Here is a 13,436-nt window from a genome sequence, read left to right as displayed (position 1 = left end):
CTATAAGTTAAGAGTAGAAAAAAGCGCAGCGTGCTGCTAGAGGCTGAAAGGAGATCTCTCCGTCTGTGACTGACACTGGAGGCCGCAGCACTTCACGGGGACTGCTGTGTGGCCGCCTCACTTGAGCAGGTAGGCGGCGGCGGGGGCGGCCACGTGGAAGGGGGCGGCGTAGGCGAGGGGGGCGGGCGCCACCAGGGGGGCGGCGACACCGTGGAACCTCTGCGCCACCACCTGCGAGCTGTGCGCCGTCACCAGCGGAGCGGGGGCGGCGTAGGCCAGGGGGGCGGCCAGCAGGTTGCCGGGGGCGGCGGTCACGCCGCAGGCCGCCAGGGCGAGCACCAGCACCACCTGTCGGCCACATTGACGAAATACTAGCATTTTTCTAGCACTATATACAAGCTAAGATATTGTCTATTATGAAAAAAAAAACTCCATATATTAAAAATTATGTGGTGTTTACTAAGGGTAATCATAAATTCATGTTTTTTTAATGTAAAGCCTATACTTTTGATTCCTTCTGTGGTACCAAAAATGGCAATAATAGTTTATAATTTTCCTCCACCATTTTCCACTTTTTTTAAAGCTTATTATCTAAAATTATAATATCAAATATATGTTCAGTTAAAATAACATCACATTATGCTTATAACTGTTTTATTTATAAGTAATTAAATATTGGTCTAAAAGTGTTTAAAATTTTTTTAGGGGTCAAAAATCCTGGGCAGGTGCAAATTATTTTAGCTTTAGCATAGTTACATATTTTCCACTTCTGATGGATTTACATAATTTATTTTTATATTAGTTGCTGGCGTCTCTAAGTTAATTCTGAAGTCATGCCTTTGCAACCGAAACATTATAAATTCTTGTCTGGGTATGCTTATTAGCTTTGGGGTTGAAATTTTGAGTAGTGTAAGATTTAAAACAAGAAGAATTCGTGTGCACACTAAGTAAATCACAACATATTCCCAAATATTATAACATAGCTAGCCAAATAATTTAAATTTTACTATAAAAATAATAATTTATCCACTATAGTGCGAAAAATTACTTTTATTTAGACAAAAATGTTTGCAAAAACGTTAAAATCAGTTAAAATTATCCAGTCGCGTATCCAACAGTAAGTTAATAGACATTAAAGAATTGTACATTTTACATGTTTATTATAATTAACTGGACATTTTACGATAGAATCTATTTATTTTGTTATACCGTCATAATGATTAAATAAGAGTGTAAATACAAAAATAAAATAATATTTAAACATTTTTGTCACGCAATGTATTTGCAAAAACGGAATTAACCAATTTTTTACAAGTTTTACCAAGCAAATTTTACATAATATAATTTTTTTTGTGCAATCAAATAATAACTACATTAGTCACTCAAAGTATTATTCTTTATAAATCACTAACGAAAAATGTCTTAATCGCGTCAATTTCTATAAATTTTAAGCATGTGGCGTGACCTTTAATATGATAACCTATTCTTAAGTAGTTTTGAAGGTGTTTTATTACAATAGACAAAAAATTTTCAGCAGTATACTAGTTCAATAAAAAAATTGGTTGTCTGTAAAGTCAGTTTACGGACGATAGTTTAATGTGACAACGTCATAACAAAACATTCATGAAAAGATTGCATACTTTTATGAAGAAAGTTGAATCATTTTTATTGAATTATCACTATTTTGTATGGGTACGAAGAAGGAGTGAAATGAAATCTACAATTTAATTGATAAATTTACTTTTATTTGCACTAATTTATTCAAATATGTTTATTATTATAACGAAAAGATTATTTTAACTATAAATTTTATACATATTTGCTATTTAACTTCTTCCTATCTGTGTTATTCTGTTAAGGATAGGACGATGATAGGAAAAGTAGGAAACGAATGGGAGTGTTTCAAGTTTAATGTGCCTCGAGAAAGTCAAAACGATGGTTGTTCCAATCGAGTGGAAGAGAGATAGATGCGGCGCAAGCGTACAGTGAGCGTAACGGTACACAGCGTAACGGGACAATGTGCGTAAAGGTACACAGAGTAACGGGTCACAGCGTAACGGGTCACAGCGTAACGGGACACAGCGTACCGGGACAATGTGCGTAACAGTACACTTTTTCGTGCGTGCAGCCGGCGTTCATCGATTTATTAGACGTTGTCACGTCAAAAAAATTAATTAAAACCCTACCAAATATACACTTGTCACTCCAACTACTGCAGCGACCGGCCACTGTGCGGGGGTCGCCACTTGCAGAGTGGCGCCCCTGGCGGTCGAGCGAGACTACCTTCCTTGCCGCGAAGACCGGCAGCGAGGCGCGTGAAGAGAGGTGTGTTGTGAACAAAGCTAGAGTACGGATATCAAAGAGCGTAGCGGGGTGACTACCCGACAGTCCCCGGAGGCACCGCCCTCTGGTCGCGCGCGCTGCAAGTCTCCGGCCCGACGCTACAGATAATTAGAGCATCCAGCGACCGAATCTGCACAGGGCAGGTCCGTGAAGAGGAAATAAATAGCGTGTGTATGGAACGGAACGAGCACAGACTAGTTTTATAGCATAGTTCATGACTCCTCAGATTAAAGGGAATTACTTAACCGACAAGTTCAAAAGGTCCAGAGATCCAAATTCCCTCAATAAGGTGCAGACCCTTTCCAAAAATTCATCCCACCCTTCTTCACCAACATTTTCCATCTAGATTTTACTCTGGTGGTGTAATACGTAAGAGTAAAGCCCCTGAACCCAAGTGGGTCCAAAAGCACTAACCCCTTACATTTGGTGTTGTCTTGGGGGTATTTGCCTCATTGTCTTAAGGCAATTGCAGAATAAGGTTCTGCAGCGATAAGAGAGGCTACTGCATACTTGATTCGACTCTGAGCCCTCGAGAATCAGACATTTTTTATGAATCGCTTGTCTGACTCGCGTGAAATTTTGTCACGACTATTTGAACAGACTGCATACATTTATCGGGAGTGTTTTAACGCTCGTCTCTCACTTGCCGTACGCTCGCCAGCCTGCAAGTGAATTTTGTGTTTCGTGGTTTCATCGTTTGTCCTCGTGTCACGTTTTAAATAGTCATGTTCCAGTCTACCGCGGTGTATCCTGTCTCACCGTGTCCGGTTCTGTGCGGTGTTTGTTCAGTTAGCAACCGCGTTTCGCGCGTTCCGCTTGATGCTGTCCAGTCACGTGTTCATCCGTGCCGTGTGACCGTGCTGCGTGTTTCGGCCGTACCGCAGAGTAGTAGAGTGCGACGACTCTCCCCGTGTCCTGTTGCCCTCGAGTCTACTTGGTACCGAGATATGCAAGCCTGCGTCAGGAAATTAAGTTGAGTTCGAATAAGATTTAAAAGACTAAGTTCCTAAACCAAGAATATGTCCAACGCATATAAGAGCCAGAATCATGGAAATCCCATAAAAGAGAAGAATGTTTGATCGAAATTTGCAGAATTATTTGCCGGATAAGAGTTTCCATCCACTGTAAGTAAGAAATCTTAAAATGTCCCAAGGGATCTTTTCGCCAAAATAACATGACCCTAGTAATAAAGGGATCCACAAATAATTTATAAACACACAACTTAGAACATTCATAACTAAGAATTCTCGAAAAAAAACTACATTACTTAGAGCCGTAGAAAGTTAGAAAAATCATAACTTATTTACACATACACTTAACGAGAAAGCATACAACTTAGAAACGTCATAAATTAGAGATATAATAACTTAGAAAAACATAACCTTTAACTGTCGCTACTTAGAAACACACAATGCTGAACCACATAACTTGGAACAGACAGAACGTAAAAAAAAATCCTATGTTTTGTGTTTTTAAGTTATGTGTTTCTAAGTTGCACGTTTCGTAATAATTATGACAGCACCCAGGAATAAAGAGTGGCAAATGGGTCAATCGCTAGAAAGAAGAGGTTGGGGCACTCACCTCTCTCCATGGGTTGATCCCAGAGGATCGCAAAAGATATGGAAGGGGTTGGGGGGGGGGGGTGTTATCGTGAGCCAATTGGGTTTCTCCGGGTGTTCCCTTTCCCATAATCTCCCTAACCCGTCTGTTGGGCTAATCCTCCACTCTGTGGCTAGACTCAGAGCCGAACGTGCCTAAGATCAAACTTGGCCAATTTTAGTTTAATTGCAGATTATGTTTCATACCATTATTTTCACCAAAAAAAAATTTAAAGCTTTAAGAAACACTTAGTTCTAATCTTAAGTTGAGCCACACACGTAAGTTCAGCTACAATGCTATGTACATGTGGCTGTTGGAGAAACTGAATTCCTTCTCACCAGCCACACGCGTATATGGAGGTAGATGTAAAATTCACTATCAGTGAAAGAGCGGTTCTTTTCAACTCTCCTGTAGATTTCCTCACTTGTGACTTAATGCTCGTTTGGTTATGAGGCATCGACCTCTCATCGCCCCATAGTTGTCTTAACCAACCCGATGTCTTCACCGCCTTAAGCCCTAGTTGGTTCCTTCTCAGCTCATAGCTCATGGACGGAGCTGCGCGGTTTTAATTTCCAGTGAATACACGGGATTTCCAACATATAATCAACCTGAAATAAACGAAAAGGACTTCGTAATCTCAGATAAGTTGACCTTCGTAGAAAATACTCTGGGTTATGAAAGTAGAAGGGTTTTGCTGAAGACTCAAAAATACTTTTGAACGTTTTGTTAGTTTCTGTATTGTTGATTCATGGTCACGTGAAGCTAACTCAAAAACCTGCAAACTGAAGAAGATAACCGTGGGTTGAAGAAGATCCCCGGATGGTTGTCACCCAGGGCTGAAGGCGGAGGCCACTCACCAGTCCACGCATGTCTGCAGGGCTCGCGCGTGGCTCGTCTCGCCGCGGGAGACGGAATGACCTCCTGCCGCCGCGTCCAGGGCTTATATACGGCCGAGAGGGGGCTCCGTGTGACGTCACCAGCAGCGCCGGACACGTCCCGTCCTGCCTGGGCCGACTGCCTGCCTCCGTGGCGCGCGCAGGTCGAGACCTGTCTCCCGGCGCGAGTCGAGACGGGGCGATAGAACTGTATCCCCATGGAAAGGGTAGCTTTAATACTTTTGGTGGTGGTAGTTTAGCTGGGTAGAAACTGGAAAGGCACCCTTTCCGATTTCTTAAAATGTTTCGGTTTTAATGCAAATACGCACTGGAAAGGTATCCCTTTGGAAAAGGTACCTTGTTGGATTTTCTGTACATTGACACAGCAGAAAATATACTGTAAAAGTACCCTTTCCGATTTCTTAAAATGCATATTATTTTCTGCTTTAAAATCCTGAAAGTTATCCGCCTCTGGAAACATATCCCAAAATGGCTGCCAGACAAGTAATGTATCGATACAAGCACCTAGTTCCTCAGTTTCATGCTAGGTAGCGCTGGTAGGGGTGTCCACAGAATACCTTACCTAACCTTACCTAACCTAACCTCTTTGAAATGTTATATGGAGCTAATAAATTAACATTTATCAAATGTAAAATTGTAGATAAGGTTTTTTTTCATGCCATTCTTTCACCTGGCCTGTATCGATACATCACTTGTCTGGCAGTCATTATGGGATATGTTTACATCACTTGTCTGGCAGTCATTATGGGATATGTTTACATCACTTGTCTGGCAGTCATTATGGGATATGTTTCCAGAGGGGATATCTTTCAGGATGTTTTGAGCGAGCACAACCATGTCGCAAACTGGAAAGGTTTCCTCTCCAAGGGGATAACTTTCAGTATTTTAAAGCAGAAATTAATATGCATTTTAAGAAATCGGAAAGTGTACCTTTCTAGTTTCTACCCAGCTAAACTACCGCCATCAAAAGTATGAAAGGTGCTCTTTCCAAGGGGATACAATTCAGCCCCCCCCCCCCCTTCCCCATCGTGATGTGCTGGAGTGGAGGCCCGGGTACAGTCACTCTGCTTGACGCGTGGTCTGGTTATTTAATAATAATAGTAATAATTTATTATACCTTTAATTTACACTTTAACATTATTCACTTAATTAACCTGGAAATTTAGCACTCATGAAAGAAAGCTTCTATGCCAATTTATTGAAATTCAATATAATGTATAAAGAAAAATATCGTATAAATTGTAGTATCGTTACATGAATAAATAAAAATATAATTGAATAAAAATTTGTATTTAAAGTAAATTACAAGTACAAATATATAAAATATATAAAACTTACTTAAATATTAAATTGGAACGTAGAATTCTCTAAAAAAATAAAGCCGAGTGTGGTAAATATACGAAAATTGGGCTTTCGACTACATTTCTGGACGTGAATCAAACGTTTCCGCACTCGCCGCTAGAATTCACTCCCGGAGCAACTACATCGATTTGCAGAACCAAAAGGTTAAATTATATAACGGAACGGTTAATATTAAAGCGAAGCAAGTACTAATTTCGACAAGAAATTTTATTTAAATAATGCTAATTTGTTGAAATTAGTTAATTAAGAGCTTATAGTAAAACTTTTCCGTTTGGCGTTGCCACATGGCCGTATCATGTTTATACATGTCCGTTCCAAGCAACTGCCGTTCCATTTTCAAAATTACATCTACCAAATGCCGTACAATAAGATCTAAGATGTCGCACATGAATATAAATAAAATTGTATCAAATTTTAAATAAAAACAGTGCTAACACACTGGACTCGCATTCCCAAGGATTCGGTTTCAAACTCGTGTTTGATCAAGCCTGATTTCTTTTTATGTTTTATTATTTTTCATTTCGTTTACATCATTGTAACAGATGCAATCACTCAAAGCAGACTGATCACCCGAAGATGGCGAATGCAATGTTAACCGAAACGTCGGTGAGCTCTCCGGCTAGATCCTCTCAAACCAAAACACCGTCAAGCGGTAATGAACTATTCTAGAGTTTGTTTGTTTGCTTGTTTATTTGGGGAAACTTAAAAGGAACACATTTAAGGATAACTCAAACTAAAATCGAAACCATGTCTTTTGAAATGCGAGTAGGTAACATATATCAACTTGTTCTGTGTGCAACTATAGCTACGTAGGAATTACGCCCAGATCTTCATTTCCAAGTTATTTTTTCGTTAGGAATACAGTAACATATGTGGAGGAAATAAAAGTGTTATTTAAGTAGACTTAACAAGTTTGTAATGAATAATTTGTAATTAGGCTCAAGCAATAAAAACCTTAGGAATTAATGTTTGAAATGGGAATTTAGTAAATACCTTAAACTTAAGAAGATTCAGGGATAATTTGTAACCAGCGTTCTTGTAAATTTAAGGTAGAAATCAAACAGTGTAATTGAAATTCGTTCAATATTTTAAGTTAACATTCAGGCAATTAATGTAATTTCGTTTCTTATTTTAAAGTATTTAACCGAAAAATCACCTTATTTCTTTTGTTTTACGTGTAACTTAGCTCTCGGTTTACGGCATTTGGGGCATTTGGTAGGAATAATTTCGTTAAAATGAACGGAAGTCACATGTAATGGAAATATGTAACCACGGTGCTGCCAATATGTGGTGGATGGCACCAACAACAGTTTTACAAAGCTTAATATAAATTTATAGTGTTAATGATTAATGAATTTTAACAAAATGGGCAGTATTTAAGTCAAATTCCGTCGCAAAAATCAGGGCCAAAACCGGGGTTGGGTATTATTTCAAGGCTTTTTTTTTCGCTTGTATCGTAGACGTTTTATTATATAGTTTTAAATTTTACTTTGAAAATCATATTTTTCAATAGTCGAGGTAGCTGCTCTGGTAACGCATTCTAGCGGTGGGTGCGGAAATGGAAAGCCTTCTTTTCACAGAGGAGAGAGCCAAAACCCAAAGTTCCCCGAAGTTCATGCTTTTTTCCCGTATCTTTTATGTAGCTATCCTAACCAAATCAACCATCCACGATGATTAAAGTATTTATAATGTAGCTAACCTAACCTAATTGACCGTTAGTATCCTTTAATCAACACCGCCATTTTTATTTACAATGAAAAAAAATACGAAGATGCACGATCGGACGTTTGGCTCTCTCGGCTGTGAAAAGGATTCCCGTGCGGAAACATCGTGTATACGTCCAATCTTCATTTTCATAATATTTTCATATTCTATTTTGATCATCTTATATATTCATTATTTTAAAGTTAGGTACCTTCTTTCGGTCACACATTCTGATCTCTTTCGACTTGTTTCTCTAAATACAGCTTGTTCTGTGGCTTATTTTTATTTCTTGTTTCCTGCTACCATTTTGCCATCTTTTTTTTCTTATTTTCACTAACTACCATTTGTAATTAATTGTTTGAAACATGTGCTTGAATAAATTGAATTTATCTTCTTTTTAACTGTTTCCTATTTATACTACATTTGTTTTTCTGATCTTAATTGTTTCTGTTAAATCACAAAATTTTATATTTGTACATCTTCATTTGCATATATTCATGTTTATCCTCTATTCTGCTTTTTTTTCGTACAAGCACCAGTTTATTCTTCCTTTTAAACAATTTCTTATTTTATTGTTAATTCCCTTCTTCTACTTCATCCATTATTCTCGGTTGTATTAAAGTTAATGTTTTGTAATTATTTTTTCTTTCCCTAGCTCCATGTTACCCTCCTTCTTCTGCTTCATCTTCGACCCTATTCTCAAACCGTCATATTCATTGAGCCTTGTACAGATTTATTATTCCATGGCCTCTTATAAATGAAATGTTTGCTCATTCCTTATAATAGACGATACATTCTCAAATGTGTGGTTCGACTCTGTGAATTATAGGATGTATCATCAATTAAGTAAATAGTTTGGCAGAGTGCATTTAAACAAAAGCTGTGTTAGGTACATTATTGTTAACATGCACTGAGAATTATATTAATTAATTTTATCGTTCCAAACAATTAATTTTTTTAAAATTATTTTTGTTTTTTCAGTTTTACAGAAAATTTTCATCACCATGTTTGTGACAATATGAACATCTATTTGAATTATAATGTTTTGTATGATCGTGCAAACGAAGAAATTGAATATTTTAAATAAATTCTTTGTTAAAGGCAGTTACAAAGTTGACAGATTCTTAAATTTTATTTGTGTCATTCAGTTGGGTGTAATCCATTAAGGTTGCTGGTAGCAACAAGTAAGCCTACACGTAACAAAGAATTTTCAACAGGCCCGAATACTCGTCTTCGTGTAATTTCAAGATTACTTTTGAAGTCGAGTAGGTGTATTTAGTTCATATGGGGACACCGGTGGGTGGTGGGGGATTCAGAGATTCGAGGCGGCCATCTTCGATTACGACACTTCCGGCGGCCACCTTGGATTACGTCACTTCCGGCGGCCATCTTGGATTTGACTTTGACCTTTAATCCCGGAGGTCATCTTTGATTCCGCCATTTTGTTTACTAGAAAGTTCCGCCATATTGTTTTCTAGAACATTCCACCGAATTATGATGTCACCTCCAACATCTTGAAAATTCTCAAATATTAACTAGAAAATCGGGAAAAAGTTTTAAAAATTAATAAAAATTAATTAATAAAATTTTAATTTAAAAACTTGATGACATCGTCATCGAGCTCCTCACTCATATGCGTTGCACTTTTCGTTACGATGCCTTCTTCGTTGAGCTTCCCACTCCTACCCATGCATTATAGTCTGCTGGAGGCAGCAATCTTGTTTAGTGAAGACCACCAACTTGTTTAGTGGAGACCGCCATCTTGATTTAATCTGATGGATGTCGTCATCGGGTGTAGGTTTCTAAAGTATGTTAGTGTATGTAAGGTCAAGTTTATATTTCCTTCAAGTGTTGTTATAACCCTAATATACCAAAAAAGTTCACAAATTATGCTAAAATAAATCACAAAATCCACAAAATCCTCAGTCATTTTCTTGTTGTGACCACCATTAATTCTTAAAGACATGCAATGTATGTCGGGGTGTGTTTATAATTTCCCAACAGTGTTTGTATGAGCCTTATATACCAACAAATAAAAAAATCCACAGTCATTTTCTTTAAGACGGCCATTTTTTCTAAAGATATAAACATTTATGATTTTTTTATGTATAGTCTGTGATATATGTTATCATATATCAAAAGAATTGTCTCATCGTTGCGGATGCGCTGGTTATAGTAATGATTATAAAAAATAATATTTAGTTAATTTAATTTATTTACTCAAAACTACACCGTTCAGGACCAGAAAATTTTCAGAGTCCTCACTTACAAACAATATTTTTATTGACGTATCTTCTAAGCAGTAAAATGTTTGCGTACTCGTGTTAAAAAGCTGCATGGAAGCAGATATTTTTAATGTTTGTGTATATATTTTCATTTCTCAGAGACATATTTAAATAGGATTACCTTAATAATGCAGGTGTTATGTTAAAATAATAAACAATTTGTAGGTAAAATCATATTTATTGAAATAAAGCCAGGATTTTCACGACATAAAATCCTCAAGAAAAGAAAATTATAAAGGTATAACCTAAACGGAAACGATATAAAAAAACTGAAAAGATATACAAAAAAGGAAACTATTTACAACGAAGTCTCAGCGTTGCGGCTTGAAACTTTTTCCCGATTTTCTAGTTTATATTTGAGGATTTTCGAGATAGTGGACGTGATGTCATAATTCGGTGGAATGTTCTATAAAACAATATGGCGGAATCAAAGATGGCCCCCGGGGTCAAAGGTCAATATCAAATCCAAGATGACCGCCAGAAGTTACGTAATCCAAGATGGCTGCCGGAAGTGACGTAATCCATGGGGTAACCGGTCAAAGTCAAATACAAGATGGCCGCCGGAAGTGACGTAATCCAAGATGGCCGTCTCTAATCCCCGAATCCCCCACCACCCACCGGTGTCCCCATATGAACTAAATACACCTTTTTAAGTCGAAAAGGGCACGGGTTGAAAGCGCAACTTAAAGGTATCATGAAGAATATTTTTTTTATGTCACTTGATACCTGTCGTTACACGAATGGTTCTGATTGTAATTCCCTTGTTATTATAGAATCAAGCTGTTTGAAACCAAAGTGGTGGCGTCCACGTTACTAACGAGAAAATTAAAACGGTTTCTTACATGTGAAGATCAAAAATGCCGAGATTACCCGAAAATAATGATAAAAACAAATCTAAAAATTAAAAAAACAACATAAAATATTGTTTTTTTCTAAATTGAATGAAATAAAAATGAAACCCAATACGTTATATAAAATCCCGAACATTTTAAATGCAAAAATTCACCAAAATTGTATTTATTGCTACTACCATTTTTTTTGTTAAAGAAACAATATTTTACAGTAAATGGGTTTAGTTTACGACTTAGCGCCTCCCGAAACTCCCAGTGATGCAATGCAATGAACGGGGCAGTGCAAGTGGTGTGAGCTAACTGAGTGTGGGCTGGCGACCATCCAGGGTGCGGTGTTACTTCACTGAGGGCGTATATAAGCCCCTGGCCGCGAGGACACAGGCACTCCCGTCTGCTCCACGCACTCAGGCAACATGTACAAGCTGGTGAGTAGCTACGCAGCGCACCTAAACTACATTTCTGTACAAAACAACTACTTGCTACAAGTCACACTTACGAAACTGCTGATATTTTTTCCTAATTTTTGTCTTCAAATTTGTATAAATTTCATTGTTAATCACAAATATTAAAGACCAAAATTAATTAATACAATTATATCAGTTAGTTGAGAGAAAAACTAAAACGAAAAAAAAAATCAATAAAATATTATTCAGATTTTGTAAACAGTTTACAAATAATTATTTCATACAGAAAAAACACATTTAAAGATTTTAATGGTACATAATTTAGTGTTTACTTAAAAAATATATATTTTTAGTTTCAAGTATAGATTTAAAACGAGATTATATATATAATTCCACAATTATATTTTAAGAAATATTTTACCAACGACATATATATAAATTAATTCAATATACAAACAAAAAAAAGAATCACTGTACATGCAGATGATATTAATACTTTTAAATACTTGCTTACTGTCGTTTTTAGCTACAAAAAGTACTTTAATACTCTTAACTTTTTCGCCCCAATACGTTTTCTTTTGAAATATATTTCTTTTTTTTATATTAGAGAATATTTTAAAAAGCTGCTATAAATATAATACATATTTAGAACTGAATAAAAACCATATATTTTAGTTAAATATTTTCACATTTAAAATTAAAGCTTTTTCCATATCTAAATATATTTACTTTATTTTAAGAAATACAATATATTATTTTAAAATATGTATTAATTTTTACCAGTTGGCATGATGTGCCATTGGGTGCATTTAATACATCTTAAAAACGAAATATTAACAAAGCTGAGAGGGTAAAGTGTTTTAAATACCCTTAAATTATTTTGGCACCTTTAAACATTGAACAGTATTTCTCGTAACATATAACAAACAAGAGGTTTATGAATTATTTTGGCTCAGTATTAAGCCCAGTTGGTGATCTCCAAGATAAGAAATAAAGTAGTTTAGTGACAGGAACAATTTATAGAAGTTAATGATAGGTGTATTTCTAAATTAATTAAGGTAGATACTTAATAACGCCGCAGTGTTTCTTCATTGATATTTAATAAGATTGGTGAGTTCCGACATTGTGGTTGGTGTTGCGGCCGACAGGTGGTGCTGGTGCTCGCCCTGGCGGCCTGCGGCGTGACCGCCGCCCCCGGCAACCTGCTGGCCGCCCCCCTGGCCTACGCCGCCGCCCCCCTGGCCTACGCCGCCCCCGCTCCGCTGGTGACGGCGCACAGCTCGCAGGTGGTGGCGCAGAGGTTCCATGGCGTCGCCGCCCCCCTGGTGGCGCCCGCCCCCCTCGCCTACGCCGCCCCCTTCCACGTGGCCGCCCCCGCCGCCGCCTACCTGCTCAAGTGAGGCGGCGACACAGCACGGCCGCCCTCACATCCATCCACCACTCGTGTCCATCTGACCTCTTATACCTCTTATAACTTTTATACAATAAATATTCTTTAACCTATATATTTATATTTTTATTCATTTATAATTGTTTAACCTTTATTCTCTAATTGTTTTACATCTCAATTTGCTTTATATCAGTATATATTTTTTTCCACTCTCCTTTTATAAACCATTACTTGACAGCTCAATGCCATTAACACAAGTGAATACTTAAGTAAAAAATAAAATTAAGTTTCTAAGCATGATACTACATACTTTTTTATCTGTTTGGTATTTATCAAAATCGTTTACGTACTTTATTATCTTGCGAATATTTGTTTTTTAGAAAATTTGCAGTTCTGAAATTATATTTTTACAAAAACGTTCGATAAGTTAAATAAATATTTTCGCTAAGAGAAAAGAAATATTTTGTTATTATACATATGTTTAAGTTAATATTTATGAAATACAATATAAATGCAGTTATCTTGAGACTGGCATAGCAACGGCGCAGCGTTATCGCACAACTCCAAGAAGCTGGTTGGTTTGGTGTCTGGTGTATTCGGTT

The 13,436-nt window shown here is 37.1% G+C and overlaps 2 protein-coding genes across 2 annotated transcripts; one reads left to right on the top strand and one right to left on the bottom strand.

Moving 5' to 3' along the window:
- Positions 1-4,831, bottom strand: LOC134541231 (cuticle protein 38-like). Its single transcript, XM_063384497.1, has 2 exons — positions 4,800-4,831; positions 1-348 (listed from the first exon to the last, which is right to left on the bottom strand). Exons 1-2 carry the CDS (start codon positions 4,809-4,811, stop codon positions 118-120), a joined length of 243 nt encoding a protein of 80 aa, XP_063240567.1. The 5' UTR covers positions 4,812-4,831; the 3' UTR covers positions 1-117.
- A 6,598-nt stretch (positions 4,832-11,429) lies between these two features.
- Positions 11,430-12,944, top strand: LOC134541228 (cuticle protein 38-like). Its single transcript, XM_063384492.1, has 2 exons — positions 11,430-11,465; positions 12,593-12,944. The coding sequence occupies exons 1-2, from the start codon at positions 11,454-11,456 to the stop codon at positions 12,842-12,844; spliced, it is 264 nt and encodes an 87-aa protein (XP_063240562.1). The 5' UTR covers positions 11,430-11,453; the 3' UTR covers positions 12,845-12,944.
- Positions 12,945-13,436: the final 492 nt, after the last annotated feature.

This window comes from Bacillus rossius, chromosome 18 (assembly GCF_032445375.1).
Source record: "Bacillus rossius redtenbacheri isolate Brsri chromosome 18, Brsri_v3, whole genome shotgun sequence".
NCBI lineage: Eukaryota > Metazoa > Arthropoda > Insecta > Phasmatodea > Bacillidae > Bacillus > Bacillus rossius.
The sequence above is the reverse complement of the archived record's forward strand: the minus strand, read 5'-3'. Positions and strand labels throughout refer to the sequence as shown.